General features: G+C 43.7%; 1 protein-coding gene and 1 pseudogene across 1 annotated transcript; both read left to right on the forward strand.

Annotated features, from left to right (window-relative positions):
- The first annotated feature begins 4,100 nt into the window (after nt 1-4,100).
- Nucleotides 4,101-7,127, forward strand: LOC121532707 (insulin gene enhancer protein ISL-2B-like). Its single transcript, XM_041838490.2, has 6 exons — nt 4,101-4,297; nt 4,729-4,948; nt 5,183-5,415; nt 5,588-5,868; nt 5,961-6,122; nt 6,350-7,127. The coding sequence occupies exons 1-6, from the start codon at nt 4,150-4,152 to the stop codon at nt 6,425-6,427; spliced, it is 1,122 nt and encodes a 373-aa protein (XP_041694424.1). The 5' UTR covers nt 4,101-4,149; the 3' UTR covers nt 6,428-7,127.
- A 15,135-nt stretch (nt 7,128-22,262) lies between these two features.
- Nucleotides 22,263-24,849, forward strand: LOC121532708 (annotated as a pseudogene).
- The last annotated feature ends 374 nt before the right edge of the window (nt 24,850-25,223 follow it).

The following is a 25,223-nucleotide window of genomic DNA, read 5'->3' on the forward strand; positions in this document are numbered from 1 at the left end:
AGGATTCACTGTATCACAATTCCAGTGGGTCAGAAGTTTACATACACTAAGTTGACTGTGCCTTTAAACAGCTTGGAAAATTCCAGAAAATGATGTAATGGCTTTAGAGGCTTCTGATAGGCTAATTGACATAATTTGAGTCAATTGGAGGTGTACCTATGGATGTATTTCAAGGCCTACCTTCAAACTCAGTGCCTCTTTGCTTGACATCATGGGAAAATCAAAAGAAATCAGCCAAGACCTCAGAAAAAATATTGTAGACCTCCACAAGTCTGGTTCATCCTTGGGAGCAATTTCCAAACACCTGAAGGTACCACGTTCATCTGTACAAACAATAGTACGCAAGTATAAACACCATGGGACCACACAGCCGTCATACCGCTCAGGAAGGAGACGCGTTCGGTCTCATAGAGATGAACGTACTTTGGTGCGAAAAGTGAAAATCAATTCCAGAACAACAGCAAAGGACCTTGTGAAGATGCTGGAGGAAACAGGTACAAAAGTATCTATATCCACAGTAAAACGAGTCCTATATCGACATAACCTGAAAGGCCACCATAAAAAAGCCAGACTATGGTTTGCAACTGCACATGGGGACAAAGATCGTACTTTTTGGAGAAATGTCCTCTGGTCTGATGAAACAAAAATATAACTGTTTGGCCAAAATGACCATCGTTATGTTTGGAGGGAAAAGGGGGTTGCTTGCAAGCCGAAGAACACCATCCCAACCGTGAAGCACGGTGGTGGCAGCATCATGCTGTGGGGGTGCTTTGCTGCAGGAGGGTCTGGTGCACTTCACAAAATAGATGGCATCATGAGGAAGGAAAATTATGTGGATATATTGAAGCAACATCTCAAGACATCAGTCAGGAAGTTAAAGCTTGGTCGCAAATGGGTCTTCCAAATGGACAATGACCCCAAGCATACTTCCAAAGTTGTGGCAAAATGGCTTAAGGACAACAAAGTCAAGGTATTGGAATGGCCATCACAAAGCCCTGACCTCAATCCTATAGAACATTTGTGGGCAGAACTGAAAAAGTGTGTGCGAGCAAGGAGGCCTACAAACCTGACTAAGTTACACCAGCTCTGTCAGGAGGAATGGGCCAAAATTCACCCAACTTAATGTGGAAGGCTACCCGAAACGTTTGACCTAAGTTAAACAATTTAAAGGCAATGCTACCAAATACTAATTGAGTGTATGTAAACTTCTGACCCACTGGGAATGTGATGAAAGAAATAAAAGCTGAAAGAAATAATTCTCTCTACTATTATTCTGACATTTCACATTCTTAAAATAAAGTGGTGATCCTAACTGACTTAAGACAGGGAATCTTTACTAGGATTAAATGTCAGGAATTGTGAAAGACTGAGTTTAAATGTATTTGGCCAAGGTGTATGTAAACTTCCGACTTCAACTGTAACTTAAAAGCATGGCTGACATGTATTGGGGTGCACAATCGTGGATTGATTTAAAAACCCATCTTAAAATTAATTCTAAAACTCACAGGCAGCCAGTGCAGAGACCTTAAAACCGATGTAATGTGTGCTCTCCGTCTGGTCTACGTCTGTACCCGTGCTGCAGCATTCTGTATGTTTTGTAGTTGACCAATGGCTTTCTTTGGTAGACCAGACAGGAGGGCATTACAGTAGTCAAGCCTGCTTGTAATAAAAGCATGGATTAGTCTCTCTGTTTCAGCCTGAGAGAGAAATGTCCGCACCTTGGCAATGTTCCTCAGGTGGTAAAAAGCTATTTTGGTCACATTCCTAATGTGTGATTCGAAATTGAGTTCAGAATCTAAAACAACACCTAGGTTTTTTAACCTGGTGTTTTATCTTTGTTGCCTGTGAATTAAAATGTGCGGCCAGATTCTCTCTCTGTGCTTTGGCTCCAACAATAAATACCTCGGTCTTGTCTTGATTTAGCTTTAGGAAGTTGTGAGCCATCCAAGTATTTAAATCACTAATACAATCTAATAATTCATCCATGGAGCTAAAATCCTCTAGTGACACAGAAATGTAAAGTTGTGTATCGTCTGAGTAGCAGTAAAAATCAATGCTGTGCTTTCTGATAACGCTGCCAAGGGGTAACATATATAAACTGAACAGTACCGGACCCATGATACTCCATGATATATTCTGATCAACTGGCTTGTTCTTGTGTAATCAGATAATATACCTGGCCATTACAACAGATCAAAGATTTTTGACCACATTCGTAGTTACTGTGTTTTGCCATTGTAGGGGAGTATAGGGCTGCTGATACTATACTGCCCATAGAACAAGGTCATAGTGACACACACACACACACACACACACACACACACACACACACACACACACACACATACACAGGTTTACACATAGCCGGTCCAATTAATCCAGCCAACAACAGAAAGGGTTAATTAATCAGAAGGAGTGAGAGATTTGCATGTTTCTCATTCATTTCTTTGTTCTGTACAGGACACCTACAGATTACACAGCTCTGCCAAATTGCCATGTATACAAACGTGAGTAAATCACAACAAGTATATGTGGCCCCTTTCCTTCCCTTCCACTCAGTCTCATTGCCCCTGTAGATGACTTTCATTAGTAATGAGCAGGACACAGGAGGAGATAAAGGAGGAGGAACAGAGACACGGCCAAATGTCTGCTGCCTTGATTAATATACATACCTAATTCTGTTCTTTTATATACGGCCGGCAAATTAAAAGAGCTAGCCACTTCATTCCGCTGCTCCGTGTTTCCATTAGCCAGAGTGTGGGGAAAGGGGAGGCCCAGGTTAGGGATGACGCTGGTGGCAGCCTGGCTGTGTAAATTAGTGGGCGTGTCCCGGGGCTTGATCAGTACAGTATGTAGAGTATTCATCAAGAGGCAATTCCTCCCTCACACACACCCTGGATGCTTTTAATTGCTCCTGGTAAAGTAACTTTAGGAGGCGTTACAGGGTGGGACATGAAGAGGCATCCTTTGCTTTGCCAGGGGTCCTTCATTATTTTAGTTTGCTTCATTGCGTGTGTGTGTGTGTGTGTGTGAGAGAGTGAGAGAAAGAGAGAGAGAGAGACAGGCTGTCGGGATCAATTTAATTTTTTGGTGCAGATGCACAACTGTTGGGGGTGTGTTACATGTGTATGTGTTGGGAGGGAAATTGCCCAAATTGGGAGGGAAATTGCCCACAGACACCAGCAACAAGTTTAGTGGTCCTGACCTATGGGGACAGATTCATTACGAGAGGGAGGATCCAAGGACAAAGCACTGCCCTAACAATAGAGACCATGCCTTCAGTAGCACAGCAGAGGTGCAATAGCAAAGGTGGCCTATGTGGTCCTCTGTAGCTCAATTGGTAGAGCATGGCGCTTGTAACGCCAGGGTAGTGAGTTTGATCTCCGGGACCACCCGTATGTAAAAATATATGCACGCATGACTGTAAGTCGCTTTGGATAAAAGCGTCTGCTAAATGGCATATTATTATTATTGTATTAGGTCTGAGAGCGGAGTTCCATTTGAAGGACTGTGTGACAGTGTAAATACTGCAGCACTGAATGGCGCTTGCTTGGTAGGACACAGATGTTTACAGGCTATATACGTTCCTGTAGGGATTTACCCGGACAGGTCAAATGGCCAGAAAACACCCCTGGAAAACTCCTGCCCCTGATGAAAGAGTAAAGTTTCAGTGGACCTTATTTAAAAAATCACCACTTATATTCAAAAAGAAAAGTATACATTTGAGTTAAGGTGCAAATCCAGGTGTGAAAATCATAATGAGCAGACGAAAGTGAAGTAATAGGGCAAAAAAAGAAAGACCTTGATTTTTCATCAGTGCGCAGGCTGGTACTGGTGTCAATGTTATCTGTGGTATGGATGTCCCCATCCTTCCCTCCCCCACCTCAGCCCATCTGTGCCCACCAGCCTCCTCTACTCAGAGCCCAGTGCAAATTAGGTCTGATTTTAATAACCCAAGGGGAGGGACTGTTGCATTGTTTTACTAATAGGGAGGAGGGGTATTTGTTGAGAGTTAATTTAATAGATTGCTTTGAAGACTAAGTATGTGTGCGTGTGTGTGTTTACCAACATGTGGTGGTTGTGTGGGTGTTGCGCATCTCTATAAAATTGAGAGGGTTGAGTGTTGCTCCAAGACACTTGTGCAGAGCCATGCTTTGCGACGGACCATTGTCAGGAGAGAGCCTACTGAATCCAGCTCAGACAGAATTCCACTCACTGGGGACGGTTGATGTCTTGTCAGAATACACCCTGATGTTACCGGAAGAAACCTTGGAGGACCACAGCAATACCAGCAAATGTGAGTTTGATAAACGTGTTGTAATTTACATAATCATAAAAAGTGCATAGGTTTATAATGTATCATGTACACATAATTATGTTTTATCATAATCATTGTCTTACGGTTGAGGTTAAAGTTTTGGTTGCTATAATTGGTTTTGAATACATCAGATTTAGTATTTACCTCATTCTTTATTAATACAAATAATGTTGCTAGATAAAACCTGTAACCTAAACACACAGTGAGATAAGAACGTTTTTGCTGAGAAATATAAAGATTAAACGTTTAATGTTCCCACATTGACTTCTTTTTGATTACTGTAATATTTTTTTTTTTAAACATATAAGTCTCTTATCATGAACAAGCTGTAAGAAAGACTAAAACTTCACAATGTTCATGTTGATGTCATGCAAAGGTAATTTTCAGCACAGTATTACCTGTAATTCCAGTGGGGCCAGGGTGCAATGAGGAGTCATGTCCACAGGGGGCAGTATGGCCCTGCGCTGGCTGTGGAGAGTCCATCAGAGACCCTGTGGTGCTACAGGTAGGGTCAGACCAGCAGTGGCATTCAGGGTGCCTGTACTGTGATGAGTGCCACTGTCCCCTGGGAGAGAGTGTCAGCTGCTTCCTGAGGGATGGGAGGACCTTGTGTAGGACAGATTATGCGCGGTGAGTCAGCAGCTTTGGTGGGACAGTAGAGAAGTTGTAGCGATAAAGATGAACATGTAAAGTCAACTTTGTGTGTATATTATGTATGCATTTTTTAACTCTTTGAACGTGTTTGTTGATGCTGTGTGTGTGTGTGTTTGTGTGTGTGTGTGTGTGTGTGTATGTGAACAGCTTCCAACCTTTAGTTTTGTAGTTTTTAACCATGAATGTCTTTGTCATTGTTTTGTGTGTTAGACTATTTGCAGAGAAGTGTGGAGGCTGCGGGGAGGCAGTACTGTCCTCTGACCTGGTTGTGAGGGCAGGAAGACAGAACTATCACCCTGACTGTCTGCAATGCTCGCTCTGTGGTGCATTACTCATGCCTGGGGATAGCTTCACCCTGGGGCCAGGAGGACCATGCTGCCAGGCAGAGCACACGATGCCAGAGCAACAGATCCAAAAAGCAGACACACTAAAAATAAGAAAAGGTCTGTGTAGTAGTCGCATGTGAAGTTTATATGCATAATAAAATATGGAGAATTTCTTCCTTTAGAGTTAATGATAATTATGAAACTGTCTCAAAGGTCTGTCTCATCTTTCCCTGCAATCGGTAAGTTTAATGTTCCTTAAGTTAAGTTGAATCATTCTCACCTATGTCAGGGTCAGGGAGAAGAGGAGGAGTTTGTGAGAGGATGTGGTTGGACAGGGGTAGGAGTAGAGGGGTGCGGGTGCGTACCGTCCTCAGTGACACCCAGCTGAAAGCCTTGTGCTCCTGCTACTCCCAGACCCCCCGGCCCGACGCGGCAGTCAAGCTCCGGCTGAGTCAGCTGACTGGCCTCAACAAGCGGGTCATCAGGGTGTGGTTCCAGAACAAACGCTGCAAGGACAAGAAGAGCCACGCCAAGAAAAGAGGCAGACCAGTGTCAGACTTGGACTTCACAGTGAGTAGTGTGTGTGTGTATGTGTGTGTGTGTGTGTGTGTGTGTGTGTGTGTGTATGTGTACACTGTTGATCGTCACTTACTATGTTCCAGGCCCTGCTGTGTGCTGCAGCCAGACCGATGGTGGTCCTCTCTCCTGAGCCCCCTGACTTTGCCCTCCAGATTTACGTCTATGAGTCATCATGGCAACCACTTGACGGCCAAATCAAGCTCTCAGCTGACCATGACGAACTGACCCTCACTCATATTTCTCAGGTAAATCAGAGTGCATATCAGGTAGTGTAATGTCCCTTTGTGTGACATATCAGACCCTGATTATGACTGCACTTATCACTCTACCAACAAGCTAACCTTAGACCTACACCTTATACTGTAGATTGAGACTATAACTGATTGGTATTAGCTACTCCTTTATCCAGTTTCATCAGTCAGCCCTAACTGTGGTGGCTAACACTCATAATTTCTCTTTCCCTTCCCCTCAGAGCACGTGTTTTTCAGAAGACCTGGGTTCTCCACAGCAGCAGAGTGATGAGCACTCCGTCACCATTCTGACTATCTAGACAACCACCATCCCAATACCCTCACTGAACTGTTCCTGTAACTATGCAGAGTTATCAAGAACCTGTGTCTAATCTGAAGGGGCTTCAAACAGCTGTCAATCATGTAATTAGATATTTAATGTATGTTATAATTATTAAACTAGTTCCCAAAACAGGAGAATGTTGTGTTGGGAAAAAAAGATGACATAATTTGGGTCCCAGTTCTGCATGTTCTGTTTTCTGTATGGGTAAATGAATTAAAGGTTATGGATCAATGAGACAAAACAAAATGTGGCGCCATGCAGCATACAGTGGTTTTAGACCATGAAGTTTCATCCAGACCTCCAGTCATCACATGAAGCTTTATCTTCTGGCAGACTATGGTGTGATCTGTCAACATGTGACTTAAACACAGTCCGTTTGTATAGTCACAGTCTGGGATTTTGCGTTTGGTAATTAATCAAATCCCCACAAAACCAAACAACAAGCGGAACCAAGCAGTCAGATGTCATCTCTATTGGAACATATTTCACTCCTAAGTGTGAAACTCGTATTCTGAACTGATTGATAGTCATGGAAATGATTATTCACTCTGTCTACTTCCTCATCCACTTTACAACAACTCTAGTGTGAAACCTATTATTGTAGCAAGCTTTGATTTATAATCTGTGATCTAAGTCAACTCTGAACAACTTGTTCCTTCTTACTGTTTAACTTATTATATAATGCCATTTAGCAGACGCTTTTATCCAAAGCGACTTACAGTCATGTGCACATACATTTTTACGTATGGGTGGTCCCGGGGATCGAACCCACTACCCTGGCGTTGCAAGCACCATGCTCTACCAATTGAGCTACAGAGGACTTGCATTCTAGCTTTAATAAAAAGGCATTTGGGGTTTGCAAACCTGTATCAGGCAGATAATGTGAATGTCCATATCACCCCACAAGGGGGCAATACAGTCTAAACCTTTTCCAGTTCTTCAATGGCAAAGGTGCAAGATCCAACAAGAAGTTAACACAATAGCACCCTAAAATCCATCTAGCCTGTGTAAAAATTGAAGACCGACATCTTCGAGGGACTCTGTTAGTACAATGTTTCTTGTCTGTGGGCTGTCCTTAAATAGAGAGATAGTTGGCTGCAGAGCAGTTGCAATTAGGTTAAATTTTGGCCTGTCTGCTTTGCATACCCCTTTGTACGAGCCCTCTCAATGTCACAGCTCCCACTACCACTGCATGCATTCTCCCATAATGTCTTTCAGCCATTTTATCACTTCCCACTCAAAACAAACAAACAAATACATGTTCACTCATTTTCATCTATAACTTTTTAACTCCTTCATACCCTTCTTGTATAAAGAATAGAGTGCTACCTCATCTCTCTTTGTCTCTTTATCCCAAAAGTCATTCTACAGCTGCACTATTGAGAGCATCTTGATTAGCTGCATCACTGCTTGGCAGTGCTTGACTTTGGATGGAAGAAGCACAGGAGCTGTCTTTTTCCAAGTCGGTCCATTAGACTATGTTCACCGAAATTCACAAATGACATTATGATATAGAGACCTCTGATTATTCACTGTTAACGGTCTATACACATTTTCCATGACTTCTGCATGACATTTAACCACATTTTCATGACTATTATTATAGCCTACATGAAAAAGTAAGCAATATTGACAATGGAAAGCTGCTGTGTCTGATCCCATGTAGACCTACCACCTCCTGCCGTTGTGCCCTTGATCAAGGCACTTAGCCCCCCACATAGAACTACACTGTTAGTCATATGTTGTCAACATGTGGTCAACCATCCATCTGGAGAGCTCCTGGGTGTCCATGCTTTTTCAACATTACAACCAAATCGTTTTTTCTTTATAAAATTATTCCCTCATTCAATAAATCAAGGATGAAATAAGGTAGGCTACTTCAAAGCAAGGTATCTAATTAGACATGTTTATATATAAGGCTAAAATATTCATGTTTGGGGGAGATCTATAGACAGAAAGTTATTTGTAAATTAGGCTATTCATAGAATATTTTTTACATTGTCACAATTACATGGCTACTGTTTAATAGAGGGGAATCCCAGCTTTCCAATGGTGCAGACTTATTTAGGCTCTACAGTGCCGGGGGAAAGGCAACAATGAAATTAATGCTTAGCTAGCTATAATTAACTAGCGAGATAACTGCTACAAGTTATGTTTTGAATTGGTGATCTATTTAGTCTGTCTGTCATTATTCTACACCTGCTGCTGAAATGTCGCGTTCTCTCTCCACGGGCAACGACCCACTCGCACTGGCACACACACAGCACCACAGACATGCACTGAAGGGTCATTCCGATAATGGCTGATATGTTGTTTTTTAATTGATTGATCATATTTAAAAGTGGGCTTTCATGAATTACATTAACAACAATTTCCATGACTTTTCATTACCTTACAAACCCTAATTTGACAACTTGGAACAGCATATCATGTCATTCAGGCTGGCACATTTTCAATCTGCGCAATCTCAAATAGCCTACTGTCACTCACAGATTCACAGACTAGCAGCAAATAAATTTGAACAAAGCGGAATCAGGAAATGAATGCCCACTTCATTCGGCTTTCATCAACCATTTTTGCCTCTGTGTGTGAATCTGGGCCAGCGATAGGCTACTTTGTTTTTATAGAGGAGCTGGTACGCAATTCCCCCAAAATTAGAAGTGCCTGTACAGCGTTCCGGACAGCTCCGGACCAAGTCAAGCACTGCCGCTTGGTACGGCAAATGCAAGGCACCCGACTGCAAGGTGCTACAGAGGGTAGTGTGTATGGCCTAGTACATCACTGGGGCCGAGGTCCCTGCCATCCAGGAGCTCTATACCAGGCGGTGTCAAAGGAAGGCCCAAAGAATTGTCAAAGACTCAAGCCACCCAAGCCATAGACTGTTCTCTCTTTTACCGCACGGCAAGCGGTACCGATGCAGCAAGTCTGGAACCAACAGGACCCTGAACAGCTTCTTCCCCCAAGCCATAAGACTGCTAAAAAAGACTGCAATTGCTCTCTTGCACTGACTCTATGCACACACTCACACACTCTTTACACTGTCACTCCAACACACACACATACACACTATATACAGTGCCTTCGGAAAGTATTCATACCCCTTGACTTTTTCCACATTTTGTTACGTTACAGCCTTATTCTAAAATTGATTAAATACATACAAATGGTTAGCAATCTACACACAATACCCCATAATGACAAAGCGAAAACAGTTTTTTTTAGAAATGTTTGCAAATGTATAAAAAATCTAAAACAGAAATACCTTATTTACATAAGTATTCAGATCCTTTGCTATAAGACTCGAAGTTGAGCTCAGGTGCATCCTGTTTCCATTGATCATCCTTGAGATGTTTCTACAACTTGATTGGACTCCAACTGTGGTATATTCAATTGATTGTACATGAGTTGATAAGACACACACCTGTCTATATAAAGGTCCCACAGTTGACAGTGCATGTCAGAGCAAAAACAAAGCCATGAGGTCCAAGGAATTGTCCGTAGAGCTCCGAGACAGGATTGTGTCGAGGCACAGATCTGGGGAAGGGTACCAAAACATTTCTGCAGCATTGAAGGTCCCCAAGAACACAGTGGCCTCCATCATTCTTAAATGGAAGAAGTTTGGAACCACCAAGACGCTTCCTAGAGCTGGCCGCCCGGCCAAACTGAGCAATCGAGGGAGAAGGGCCTTTTTCAGGGAGGTGACCAAGAACCTGACGGTCACTCTGACAGAGCTCTAGAGTTCCTCTGTGGAGATGGGAGAACCTTCTAGAAGGACTACCATCTCTGCAGCACTCCACCAATCAGGCCTTTATGGTAGAGTGGCCAGACGGAAGCCACCCCTCAGTAAAAGGCACATGACAGCCTGCTTGGAGTTTGCCAAAAGGCACCTAAAGACTCTCAGACCATGAGAAACAAGATTCTCTGGTCTGATGAAACCAAGATTGAACTCTTTGGCCTGAATGCCAAGGCCACGCCTGAGTGAAACCTGACACCATCCCTACGGTGAAGCATGGTGGTGACAGCATCATGCTGTGGGGATGTTTTTCAACGGCAGGGACTAGGAGACTAGTCAGGATCGAGGCAAAGATGAACAGAGAAAAGTACAGAGAGCTCCTTCATGAAAACCTGCTCCAGAGCACTCAGGACTGGGGCGAAGGACACTAAGGTGCCCAAGAACACTAAGGTAACCTGCCTAAATGACTACCGACCCATAGCACTCATGTCTGTAGCCATGAAGTGCTTTGAAAGGCTGGTCATGGCTCACATCAACACCATTATCCCAGAAACCCTAGACCACCATCATTAAGTTTGCCGACGACATAACAGTGGTAGGCCTGATCACCGACAACGATGAGACAGCCTATAGGGAGGAGGTCAGAGACCTGGCCGTGTGGTGCCAGGATAACAACCTCTCCCTCAACGTGATCAAGACAAAGGAGATGATTGTGGACTACAGGAAAAGAAGAGGACCGAGCACGCCCCCATTCTCATCAATGGGGCTGTAGTGGAGCAGTTTGAGAGCTTCGTTCCTTGGTGTCCACATCACCAACAAACTATCATGGTCCAAACACACCAAGACAGTCGTGAAGAGGGCACGACAAAGCCTATTCCCCCTCAGGAGGCTGAAAAGATTTGGCATTTGTCCTCAGATCCTCAAAACGTTATACAGCTGCACCATCGAGAGCATCCTGACTGGTTGCATCACTGCCTGGTTTGGCAACTGCTCAGCCTCCGACCGCAAGGCACTACAGAGGGTAGTGCGTACGGCCTAGTACATCACTGGGGCCAAGCTTCCTGCCATCCAGGACCTCTATACCAGGCGGTGTCAGAGGAAGGCCCTAAAATTGATCAAAGACTCCAGCCACCCTAGTCATAGACTGTTCTCTCTGCTAGCGCACGGCAAGCGGTACCGGAGCGCCAAGTCTAGGTCCAAAAGGCTAGACTTGGCGCTCTGGTACCGCTTGCCGTGTGGTAGCAGAGAGAACAGTCAATGACTAGGGTGGCTGGAGTCTTTGACCAATGTCCTTGAGTGGTCCAGCCAGAGCCCGGACTTGAACCCAATCGAACATCTCTGGAGAGACCTGAAAATAGCTGTGCAGCAACGCTCCCCATCCAACCTGACAGAGCTTGAGAAGATCTGCAGAGAAGAATGGGAGAAACTCCCCAAATACAGGTGGGCCAAGCTTGTAGCGTCATACCCAAGAAGACTCGATGCTGTAATCGCTGCCAAAGGTGCTTCAACAAAGTACTGAGTAAAGGGTCTGATTACTTATGTAAATGTAATATGTCCGTTCTTTATTTTTAATAAATTAGCAAATATAACTAAAAACCTGCTTTTGCTTTGTCATTTTGGGGTATTGTGTGTAGATTGATGAGGGAAAAAAAACAATTAAATCAATTTTTTTATAACGCTGTAACGAAACAAAATGTGGAAAAAGTCAAAGGGTCTGAATACATTCCGAAGGCGCTGTACGCCCACACACTCACTTTCACACTCAACACATACGCTGCTGCTACTGTCTATTAACTATCCTGTTGCCTATTCACTTTACCCCTAGCTATATGTACATAGCTATCTCAATTACATCGACTCGGTACTGGTACTCCCAGTATATAGCCATGTTATTTTGACTCGTTATTGTTATTCGTTAGTCATTGTGTATTTAATCCTCATGTCACTATTTCTATTTCATTTTTGTATCTTTATCTTTAACCGTAAGTAAGCATTTCATTGTTAGTCTACACCTGTTTACGAATTATGTGACAAATAAAATGAGATTCGATTTTTCATCACACGTCCCCCCATCTTCCTCTTTGTCTCCTCCTCTACCCCATTTCCTCTCCCCCCTCTTAGGTCCCCCCATCCCTTGTTCTCCCCACATGCAGCCTCTCTCGCTCTGACTGTGTTAGTATAAACAGGATGTTTATGCCTCTGTGGGCCGCAGTCAGAAGAGCACAACATTGATGATCTGATAGTAGCATAGTGGAGTAGAGAGCTCAGCTCCCGCTGTTCCCTTCCTCTCCCATTCCCAGTGCAGATTAACTGGGATTTAAAGGTTCCATTCTGCTGGCCACTAAAGCAACACACAGCCTGAGACAGCACAGGAGGTCACCCAGCCAACCACACGCTCATGCTTCCTCTGGCCTGGCCACTGTTGCCGTGACGATTGAGCCCCCCCGCTCAGATCACTATCGCTCATCCCATGTTTATAACAAACAGTGTCACAGCAGGTCAGGGACACACTGATACACATACCTTACATACAAACACTCGCACCAATACCAGGACTATCACCACTAACAATCACTTATAAGACTAAGGCATCCTTTGTGTAACTGGGAAAGTGATTTGACAGATCATTCTGTTGATGAAGAGACAAAGGTGATTAAACCTTTAGACATCTTACAAAAACTCAGTCATGCCCATTCTCTGGGAACCACATGTCATATGGCAGATCAGCTGCTTGTGGTTTTTGAGTCACTGTGCCACAGCAGAATTCATGTCACCATGAAATGCAGTAGACTCAAATAGTCAACAACCTGAGGGGGCATCATTAATGATTCATGGTGGCGATACAATTAAGCGGTTATGGGATCATTGAGGACCAATGATGAGGACCAATGATGAAGACCAATGATGATATTAGGGTGGTGCTTCTTGGCAGTACTTAGTGTATCAGTGTCGTATTAATAGGCTGTTTTTACTAGAAGAACCACTTGTGGAAACATTGGAGGGCATTTCCTGTGAGACGCAATCGGCTCAAATAAAAACACTGGAGGGGAAAGACGTATACGGCTCTGCCCTGTCCTGTTTTGCTCTTTCCCTCTCTCCTTCACTGTCCTCCCTGTGAGGGAGTTCCACTCCTCCCTCTTCAATATTTATTTTCCATCCACTCTGTTTTTTTCTACCCCCAAAACTCTCCACAAGCCGTAGGTTGAATTGGATTGAAAATGATCAATCAAGATGTGTAACACTTTTCACATTCCTGCTATGAAAACAGGCTAAATTAGTTTGATGGGATATAAGGATCAACTGAATTCAATTTTTATCGGTTCAAAAAAGCAAAAAAGCTCAAACATGCCAGTGAATGTATCCACTTCTACACTGAGTGACACAACGGATTCTGTGTTGGCTCAATGTCTATGTTGTTTTTTCAAACAAGCACACCGACCTGAGCGTGAATTAGAGAGTAAGTAGTGTCATTAAGCCTGTGATGCCCAGACACACATAGGGCTTTCACAAACTTTTAGAGGACTTGTGTATACACGTGTGTCATAGATACTGGACACAATCACACCCCTGTGAGGATCAGCCTAATCTAACATGACCGGATGTCTGTCCATACAATATTGTCGGGTTGGAAGTATGAGCAGTTAGAAATGTTACATCACTTCTCAACGGTTTTCTCTTCAAGAGTTCTCACTTCTCAGCAGCTTCTTTTAACCGCTCTTAAATGTGTTTGGCATTAATAACTACATGACAACTTGACAAAATAATAAGACTGGTTAAGATATATAGATGTAAATGTTCTGGGACTGGGTTTGCTTGTCAAGTAAGTAAAGTCAGGCCTTGGTCATAGCATAACCACATGATTGCGAGATGTTGTAAGCTGTAAACTAATCAACACAACAATGTTTTTTTCTGTTAAAGCAAGGTTAATCACCTTATCCTTTTCAAATCACTGTTGATACCTCAGTTCAAGGACAGACACGGTCAAGAACAGACACAAAATCCAAGCGAACAAACTAATTGAACCAATCATACTTTGTTAGATACATCATTGTGGGTATCAAATAATGTAGTGTTATGTGAAATTATGTTTTTGATGTTAGGCATTGATTACTTTTAGAATCCAAAAGGAAGTATTCTATACGGTAGGTAGTGATATTATAAGACCTTTATTATTTTAGGTAGGCGTCACTCTTCAAGTGGACCCTTTTCCTTTAAGCATATATGGCTATTTTTTAAGTGAAACATTTTAAGGCAAAAACAATGCAAAGCAAGTGCTGTGGTGGCCATCTGGTAAAACACAGTCCACTGAGAGCAGCTCACTCGCATCACTTCTTAATCTTTTGGATCTCATCCATGAAAACAATTCTTTAGGCCTGATGCAGTATGGAAACTTTTAGGTTCAATGACCCATTCGGAAACACAAATTTGATTTGATGTGAGCTATTCAGTGTTGATGAAGTCTTTCCTGATGGCCACGTCACCCGTGTTCCATCAGTGTGGTTGATTAGAAAATTCCCAAGTTATGAGGTGTGTAGGCAAATACTACTGGAGAGTGTTCAAGCGTGACAAGTTGAGATTTCAGAAATACTGTATCCCCATTCCTCAAAGTGATTTATGATGTAGATCTCCCATGTCAGTACTCACAATCCATATTAATACCATCAAAACATTATTACTTAGTTCTTCATCATTTCGTGTTGTGTTAGTATGAGCACATCCGCTGTGCATAGTGTAATGTTATATAGCATCAGTGAAAGCTGCTCTAGTCCAGCCCAGTCTAATAGGAAAGGATGAGCTCATGAAGATAATGCCTGTGATTACACAGAGGCCATCCAGCAGGCCGGTCCGGCTCTGACACACCATTGTTCCCTCCACTGTCTGCGGCCAGACCCGTTTATTTTCACACCAAATTCCGCCTCCAGTCCTCCTCTCCTCGGTCCGCATCCACCTCCATCAATAAACAGAGCAGCACCGTTCTCACTGCAGCTCTTTGTCATCATGCACTGTGGCGTGGCACCCTCTGTACCCCCAAAGTACTGACACATGTACACATGCCACATGTATAGACACCAACAGACATGTGGCTGCAGGGTGCTGGACACTGTAATTTCAACAATAACCGCTGCCTGCCATGCTGTCCTACTCTCATAAACACAGGTGGGCCACACTGGGCCAACACAGGGCCGCAGACAGGCACCGCTGGAGGTACATGTGCCACCCAGATGCCTCGGGGCCTCCATCCATGCCATCAACTCCTACATGGGCCCACAGGAGAGGGCATGGAACCAGTGAAATGGGTCATATAAAACACAACCTGTTTACATAGTAGAGTTACAAGCCTTGACATTTACAATAAGGTTTTATGAATCACTGTAGGCTACTGTAGAATGGCTGTTGTTGTATTTTCAGTTTAGTGTTAGCACACAGTTAGGCAACACACTCTACCAGGATACACTTCCACACTCCATCCCCGAGGTGGAAGCACCAACTGGCTCAAGGGCTGTGCTCTGCCAGGAAGCCTTGATAAGCACATCAGGTGCTGCAAATTAAGATGATTGTCAGTCAGTGTCCCAGCCGGAAAAAGCCAGTAGGCTACTAGTTTTTTGAGGCCTTTAGTTTGGGCATGCCTTTGGTATTTTTTCCTTTTTGTACATATTTAGGTTTTGTCACCATCTGAACAAATAATAATCCACTTGGACTGGCCGATCAAGAGGTCAAGAAGGAGCTGGACCTAAGGGGGCTGTCTCTTGGGTACATTCAACACCTGGTCGCATATGCTTACTTCTCACATTTATGCAAACATCAAATCAGGTTAGCGAACAGTTTCGACTAGGCCTAAGACCCCTAGACTTAGCGAGTGCAACAATATTAGCAGGCTAGTTATTGGTGACCGAACAGCAAGCACTTCCAGCTGATTGCGAGGATACGTGCTTCAGTCAACTACGTTCGGTTACATTCGGCTATTGTTTACATATTGTGCATCACGTGCAATGTGTCAAGAGATTGAAAATATAAGCGACAGAACCTACTAGCGCTGCAAAAAGGTCGGGTAAACAACACTTTCCGGTGGATCTCCACCTCCTACCGCCAAAAGTACCAACAGCACGGACAACCGGTAAAGTAATTGTAAATATCATTTTATTCAACATTCTGGCTTGTAAAGACTGAAAATCCATGGAGTCTGTTTAGGCAACCCTGCTCCATACCCAGTCTGTCTTATTCTTGTTGCGGGCCCAGCAGAGCCACTGCCTGCTACCTTGATGTGCATTGATGAAGTTGTAAGAGTTTGCGACGCATAGCCTGAAACCAACCGCTGCACAGTAATGAGTAAGGAGTGTAATTGGGCTTGGCCTGGGTCTAGCTGGTGGGTGAGCTCTTTCTCAGGCTCCAGCTGCAATCCCTGGGAGGTCCAGCTGGTCAGGCCCAGGGTGAGGGGGGTTCTCTGGTCCCTATGGAAAAGACAGGTCTGGAGCGACACACACTGGAACACTTGAGCATTTCACAGCCTCTTGGGACTATCAAGCTCTGACCTCAGCCTATGCGACAGCAGACTAGACATTGTACAGACAGCCAAAATATTTTTTTCCCCCGAGAGACGCAGTTGAACTATTTTTATGTCCATAATTGGCTCATTGAAGTCACATTTAAGTTATAGTTCTGCGCACAGACTAGATCCGTTCTAGTCAACCGAGTTACAGTTCACACAGACATACTGTACACTCATACACACCTGTAGATGCGGAAACACATCCCAGCAGAGATGGAAACACACGCACACACACACACGCACACACACGCGCACACACACACACACACACACACACACACACAAGAGTCTGGCTTATACAAGCATTCCCAGGCATCAGCGTAGCAGTGCTGAGAGAATCGGGCAGAATCAAAGTGCAGGCTTGTTTACATGACTGAGGTCCAAGTTATTTTTAAGTTATTTGGGAAGGCAAAGACCAGAACTTTATTTAGTGTTTAAGGCCATGATCACAAGGAAATTAAATAAATGCCACAAAAAATGTATGTTCTAACCGACAACAGATTACATGTGAAAGAAGATAATGATAGGTCAAATATGGGACAGTGATAATAAAACATCTTATTTTGATGTATTGTAGCACCATGTTCACAAGCACTTAATGTCAACTTTTGAGTAATAGGACATTTTACTATTATGTTTTGTTTTCTATTAAAACCTCCCTGCTGGGTCATTAAAGTTGAGCTCCTCAAAAGGGTCAGTTTCCACTGGTTTCTCACTACATTAAACTCCACATAGTAAACTCTCATCAGTACAATTATCTTCTGTTTTCTTTCAAAAAGATTTTTCTCCATTCCTCCGTCTATTGTGCAACGTTTACGAGCTAGTTAGAACTAGGAAACTTTGGAATTTTCGACTTGTCAACTGGTTGAACGCAGCACGTTTAGAACTACAACCAGTTAGACGGTCGGAAATTTCTGAGTTTCCTAGTTCTGACTAGCACATGAATGCGGCATTGTCACCGTAAGATCATCAACCAATCAATTGTCTTTGCTCACCTTGATTGTGCTTTTTATCTGAGGTCCGATAGTTTTGCTCAGTATGGAAATCTACACAGCTCAATTGAGTAAACTTTAATCCATATTGTCATCTGTTTCTCTAATCAGACTTCCTGTTAACTGATTACTTGTTTTCAGGAACGGGAAGTGACCTCGACAACCCACTTTCTCTAAGAAAATCGAATTTTCTCTGCTCTAACATGGCAGCAGTGACATTCTGTACCCATACAGAAATAGACTCACAAAAAGACCAAAAAGCACATACAGGCTTATAGTTACAATCTAGGGAGGCTAAGCTGATCCTAGATCTATACCACTGCCTACGTGCCTACAGGCAACTTCAACCTGCAGTCACGTACACATACCTCTCCATTATGTACCTTTGATGTTGCTATTTTCAACCAACCAATATAAAGAGCTATCTCAGGAGTGCAGCAGGACTGCTCCTCAGACTGTCTGTCACCTGGACCCTGTAGGGGCCACATACTCTCCAGATAACAGTTAGTTATACAGTTCCAGATAGACTATCAGCTCTCAGAGCTCTAATCAAGACCACCTATAGAGAGATATCAGACTGACTGAAATGTGATGGAGATACAGATGCTGGCCTCGCAGTGATCTGAAATAATACTGTTCTTTGATCAAATCCTCTATGTTGTGCTAATGTTGTGTTTGTCAGAGTTGCAGGACATCCTGTACAAGTCTGATGAAATCCAAACTCAAAGGGTAAACATTGAGAATGTGAGGGTTGAGAAGCATGTTTCATTCTTGTGTAATTGTTTCAGTGCGGAGCGGAGGAGGAAAGGAGAGAGGGTAGATTGGGGGGAGGGGAGGGAGGGGGAGGGCAGAAAGGTGAAGGCACAAGAAGGCCTCCCTTTCCACCACAGAACCACCCCCCCAGTTCCCACTAAACTTTAAATTCCAAACGAGCTAACTCACTGCCAAACTGTGCGTCAGCCAGCCTTAACTCACAGTGCCACACATGTACGCAACAAAAGCATAAGCGCACACACACACACACACACACACACAAGATTGTAAACCTAGACGCTCTAAAACCCAAAATGTTCTCTCTTGACCCATAGCTGTATTTCCTCTCTCCCCACGGCACCATACTGTATATCCAGGAAATCACTATGCTTGCAACAACAAGAGCTCTGGTGTGTTTTGATATGGTTATAAATGAGTTGTCAGAGTGTCTGCACATCTCTTGTCGATCAGGGTAAAGTCAACATTGCTGGGTGCCATTCATTCATCTGCAGGGCCTGGGGCTGATGTGTGAGAGGGCCAGACCGCCTGTAACTCTTCACACTCACTGACACAGCCAAATCTCACAGTCCCCTCAACCCCTTCACCCTCTCTTACCCAATCCTTTACTCTCACAGCCTCAAACACTTTCTCGCAGTCTCTATCCCCTCTTCTCTCAATCCCCCTCTCCTCCTATTCAGTTGTCCGCGCTCAATCCCCTCCATCCTCTCCTCCTCAGTTCCCTCTCTCAGTCTCTATCTCTCTCTCCTCAATCTCCCTGTAAGCCTATATCTCCCTCTCCTCCTCAAGCCTCCACTCTCAGCCTCTCTGTTCAAACCGCTCTGGACCCGTTGCAGAGGCCCGATAATGTTTTGGAGGGGTTTGTTAGCCAAGTATAGCCTCACGACCTACTGTAGGTCTAACTACTGTACGTATGTCACAGAAACATAGTTTGTGTTGTAGTAACTACCTTCTTGGATCTGAGTACTTTTGATGGACTTCATTTGATTAATGTTTACCCTAGGCCTATTGTAAACCTTTATAACATTAATTATGCAACCTTCTATGTATCAGGAACACTTTTGCAATGGTAAATAGTAGAACATTCTTACTGCTTTTCAGAGATTTCTTTAATTCAGAGAACAAGAATATAACTCACTTCTATAAAATGTTTGATTGCCATTTCGTACCATTTCCTCTTTGACAAACAGATAATGCATCATGTCTATTGATGGTTACAATACATATTTGTTGTGCCATTGCTTTGTGTAATGAATGATGAGATGACTTCATTAGATGACAAATTATACAGTTTTGATGGTTTAGAGGGTCTCTACTGAGAGAGTCTCTCTATTGAGAGTCTTGGATTTGTTTTTGGGGGGCAGTGTTGTTTTCAAAAGGTGAATACTGTACAGCTCCACCATCGACAGCTGCACCATTGCTTGGCATCCGACTGCAAGGCGCTACAGATGGTAGTGCGTACGGCCCAGTACATCACTGGGGCCGAGCTCACTGCCATCCAGGACATCTATACCAGGCAGCATCAGAGGAAGGCCCTAAGAATTGTCAAAGACTCCAGCCACCCAAGTCATAGACCGCACGGCATGCAGTACAGATGCAGCAAGTCTGGAACCAACAGGACCCTGAACAGATTCTACCCCCAAGCCCATAAGACTGCTAAATAGTTTGTCCTGGTAGCTATTGATTAACTATTTAACTATTTGCATTAACCCTTTTTGAACTGTTTTGACTCATCACATACGCTGCTGCTACTGTTTTATCTATCCTGTTGCCTAGTCACTTTATCCCTCCCGATATGTACATAGAGTATCTACCTCAATTACCTCGACTCAGTACTGGTACCCCCTGTATATAGCCAAGTTATCGTTACTCATTACATATTTATTCTTTGTGTTATTATTTTGCTATTATTTCTCATTTTTTCTCTCTGCATTGTTGGGAAGGACCCGTAAGTAAGCATTTCACTGTTAGTCTACACCTTGTTTACAAAGCATGTGACAAATATTTTTTTGGGGTTGAGAAATGTAGCAAGCAGTCGAGAAAATGGCATGCAATGGCAATCTAATTCTCCACTTAGCATTTTCCTGCCAGTGTACCATCTAACGGTCGTAATAATAGATTGGGCCACTTTCCCCTGGGGAATACAACACTATACTAGGAATGTGCTGCCTGGACTATCAACACAATATGGGAGCGAGCCCACTGCGAAGTGGAGAGGGGGACGGGGAGGAGGGAGGGGGGCTGAGGTGACAGGGTCAGACACAGCACTCAGAATGTCTGTCTCATGTTCCAAAATGTTCAGCTGTAGTTTTTCTGTGTCCCTCTGTCCCTCCTGTTTTGGTCATTCTGTTCAAGTCAGCCAGTTCATGTCACAATGTGTTAGGCCATGGAGCAACTTCTCATCCTGTAACTTAGAGAGTGTGAGTGACCGTACGATCCTGTGTGAGAGAATATGTGTGACTGTGTCACCTCATCTGCCCTTAGGCAGGCAGGGCAGTGGGAGAGGGGTGACCTATCCCACACACAGGAAGGGTCAAGGGAAAAATGAATTCTTCATTCTGAACATGAAAAACTATGTCTGATCAAAGCATGGATATGAAGGATCATAACTTGTTGTTTCTTGACCTGTCCGCTGGGAGAATATCTCAGAAGGCAAATAAACACCATCCGAGCATGAATGTTATTTTGTGTGAGTCATTTCAAAGTGGATTCGATGGTTGGGGTATGGGCGTACATTTGATTTGAGGAATGACTCACAAGGTGCAAAATACTTGTTGCAAAAAGTAGAGACAGAGAGAGGCAATCATTTGAATAGCAACAAATAAGTATGGTAGGCTACCAAGGACATGACACACAAGGAGACAGTTAAGTGTGTTTCTAGCCTAAAACTAGTAATTTATCTTGGCATTTACTGTGTAATGGAACCAAAAAAGTGCTAAAACAAACCATGTCATTTCAACCCAAAAAATCCATGAATCAAAGTGGAAAACTAATTGGATTTGCAAAAAGTCATAAGATCATTTCCTATTTTTTTTCACCCAACTTTTAACCTAAATCCAATGACATGGTGAAATTATTTGTTGATTTCACGTTGAATTCACGTTCGTTTGCAACTCAACCAAATGTATGAATGAATTTATAAAATAAAAATTAATAAAAATTAATGAATGAAATATAAATATCGTATCAAATCGCCAATTGGCAACCCATCCCTTATGGGATTAATTGACACATAAACAAACATTACAATAATTCACTGTGATAATTCAGTGATAATTCTTCTTCCGGTGTTCTCTGCAGTGCGCATCGCATGAAGAGTGATTTTTTTTTTAACATCAATACACAATAGTAAATAAGGTTATCCAAACAATAATTATATCCCTAGAGCAGTAAACAAATATACATTCATATTTATACACACACATACATATACACCCACATACATAACATATACGGATAAATAAATACAGAAAAATGAAACATTTGAACCCAGTCTGGGACAAGGAGTAGATTCATGTGGGATTCAAAACTAGATGTTGAACTGACGTCTCACATAGAAAACTACAGACACAGACTACCGGAGTCCAATTAAAAATACCTCCCCAGCCCAGCTACAGTAGGCGATACCTTGCTCTATTTATCTAGTCCAACTTCAGCATCCCACCAAACATTTGGCCTCTCATGACTCTCTTACAAATTGCTTGAGAATGGGTTTGGGAATATGGGATGAACCCGCCCTATTCCAGGTTGGAGAGAAGTGAGTTGAAAGTTTCCGAGAAGTCACTGAAGGACCACGAAAAAGTTTGACGGATGTGAGACGACTCTTTTGGAGTTGTGGGCTTTATCGGAATGAAACTTTAGCGCGAATTAGCCTACAATAACAGGCGTATTCATATAGCCTACTTTGAATGTCTGGAATAAAATATGTAATCGATGCCACGACGCGATGAATGTTTGGTTATTGAAGCACCGCTTTTGAAATGACCACATCTGTCAAAGAGCTATAGAAAATATACATATACTACAAATGATTTGCGATGGAGTTGTAAACTGTCTGACAGGTAAGATTGATTGATCTTTATAATTTGAACTAAATTAACCTTTTCACAACAATGATGAAAATACTCTTTCATTCCAGTGACATGTGTGGCACAGTGAGCGTAAATGTTTCAAACGTTATAATAAGGATTTAAAAGTGCCTCAAAGTAATTATGGAACATTCATTACATCTTCAATCTTATTCTATTAAGATGGGAAGACTGGGAGAAACACATTATTTTATGTTCTTAAATAACTTATTTGAATACAAATATAAATAATATTACATAAAAAATCTAATCTTAAATGGCATTAATGATTATTCATTAATGCCGTGGTCCTCTGTAGCTCAGCTGGTAGAGCACGGCGCTTGTAACGCCAAGGTAGTGGGTTCGATCCCCGGGACCACCCATACACAAAAATGTATGCACGCATGACTGTAAGTCGCTTTGGATAAAAGCGTCTGCTAAATGGTATATTATTATTATTAATTTATACATTACCATAGAATGTACATTTTAGGCTACTAAAAGTTTTCAAACTAACCTGAAATGTGACACAAAACTATCGAATCAGTGTATTATTATAATTATTTGACTAACTTCCCATGAGTTTAATCAACATATTTAATATTTCAATCAGAATAAAGTTCTTACTTAATTAGCAATACTCATTTTAACACATTTTATCCAACAGCTCCCTATAAAGAGTGTGATAACAACAGTGCCAGATGTCAGTAGATACTTTGTCTGCAGTCTGCTGTGTTGTGGCGCCCTCTGCTGTGTGAAGGGAGAAGGCCAGGGCCAGGCAGGATGGAGAATGTGTTTGAGGAGGGAATGAACCCTGTGATCGTGGCCCACTACAACCACTCTGGGAAGTGGGATCGGCCGAGGAGCAGTGGGGCCTGTAAGACTGCTGTCCTCCTCCTCATCTGTGTCCTCATCGTGCTGGAGAACGTTACAGTGTTGCTGGCGTTATGGAGGAACAAACGCTTCCACAGCCGCATGTACTTCCTCATCGGTAACCTGGCCCTATCTGACATGCTGGCCGGGGTGGCCTATGTGGTCAACATTTTCACCTCTGGCGGCAAGACCTTCTTTCTGACACCGGCCCAGTGGCTAGCAAGAGAGGGCAGCATGTTCGTGGCCCTCAGCGCCTCCACCTTCAGCCTGCTGGCCATCGGCATCGAGAGACACATGACCATGGTGCGGCTGCGTCCGTGCGAGGCAGCGGGGCGGGGGAGGTTACTGGGGCTGCTGGGGGCATGCTGGGCTGTGTCAGTGCTGCTCAGCGCCCTGCCCTCCCTGGGCTGGAACTGCCTGGAACACCTGGCCTCCTGCTCCACCGTGCTGCCCCTCTATGACAAGAGCTACGTGGCCTTCTGCATCAGTGTGTTCAGCGCCCTGCTGGTGGCCATTATCATCCTCTACATCCGCATCTACCGCTTGGTGACGTCCAGTGGGCGGAGAGTGAGCAGCAGGCCCTCGGAGCGCTCGCTGGCCCTGCTGAGGACGGTGGTGATAGTTCTGGGGGTGTTTGTGATGTGCTGGGCCCCACTGTTCCTGCTGCTGCTGCTGGATGTGGGCTGCAGCCCAGAGCGCTGCCCGGTGCTCTACCATGTGGACTGGTTCATCGCCCTGGCCGTGCTCAATTCAGCCGTCAACCCCCTCATCTACACACTGTCCAGCATGGAGATGAGAGCAGCCTTCTTCAGGCTGCTGTGCTGCTGTCAGCCTCACCTGGAGGCCCCAGCCCCCATTGCAGGCAACACCCACCTGGGGACAGTCATCCCCACGGCCGAGAACAGCAAATCCAGTGTGGGTGGAGGAGGGAGTGAGATAACGGGGGCTGCCAAGTCTCTGACCCGGGGGAAGGTGACCACACCGCTGAACTCTAATAACCAGCACGAGACCCCTCCAACCCCTCTGGGCTGGCCGACCTGGTGTCAGCGGTGCTGGTCAAGGCTGGTGCACTGCCCTCCCTCAGCAAGTTCTGACTTGACAGTTAATTCACTGTAGACTGGTCCTAGATCTGTATGTGCTCTAGTAGTCTAGCCAACTCCTCTGACTATCGGTGTCATGCCATGTCTGTCATAGTTGGCTAAAGCACATGCAGATCTGGGACCAGGCTAGATTCACACTGCATGGCTAACTGGCAACGCTGGGTGGGCATTGTACAGGCATGAACACTGGGGAAATGTCAGTATGTATTGGTGAAAGTATTGACTGAGTAGACCTTGGGTAGACACTCAGATGAGGTTTGTACTGATGAACTTGTTGTAAAGCAGGGGCTCCCACGTTTATTTGTCCCGGGACCTCTTTTTGATATATATATATATATAGATATATATATATGTTTTGCAACCACACAATGTAAAAAAAAAAAAAAGGTGATGTAATCAACGGCCAATGACAGTCTATTACAAATCAGTCTGACAGTATTTGTGACAGTATTTCAATCTGAAGTTCCTATGCAAAGCCCTCACTCTGTCACTCAGAATCTTATTCCAGCGTCTGCTTGCCAGCTGTAAAACTTTGCCAGTGGGTGTGTGTGTGTAGGCTATCTGCCCCTCCCCTTTGAAGCATAGGTTACTGTAGCATACAGACGACTTTACAAGCGTAATTCAGATATTAGAGAGAGATGTTTAATTGGAGAAGAATGGATTGACTTTTTCAATGCTAGTTATCGCATT

This window comes from Coregonus clupeaformis, chromosome 20 (assembly GCF_020615455.1).
Source record: "Coregonus clupeaformis isolate EN_2021a chromosome 20, ASM2061545v1, whole genome shotgun sequence".
In the NCBI taxonomy this organism is placed as follows: Eukaryota; Metazoa; Chordata; class Actinopteri; order Salmoniformes; family Salmonidae; genus Coregonus; species Coregonus clupeaformis.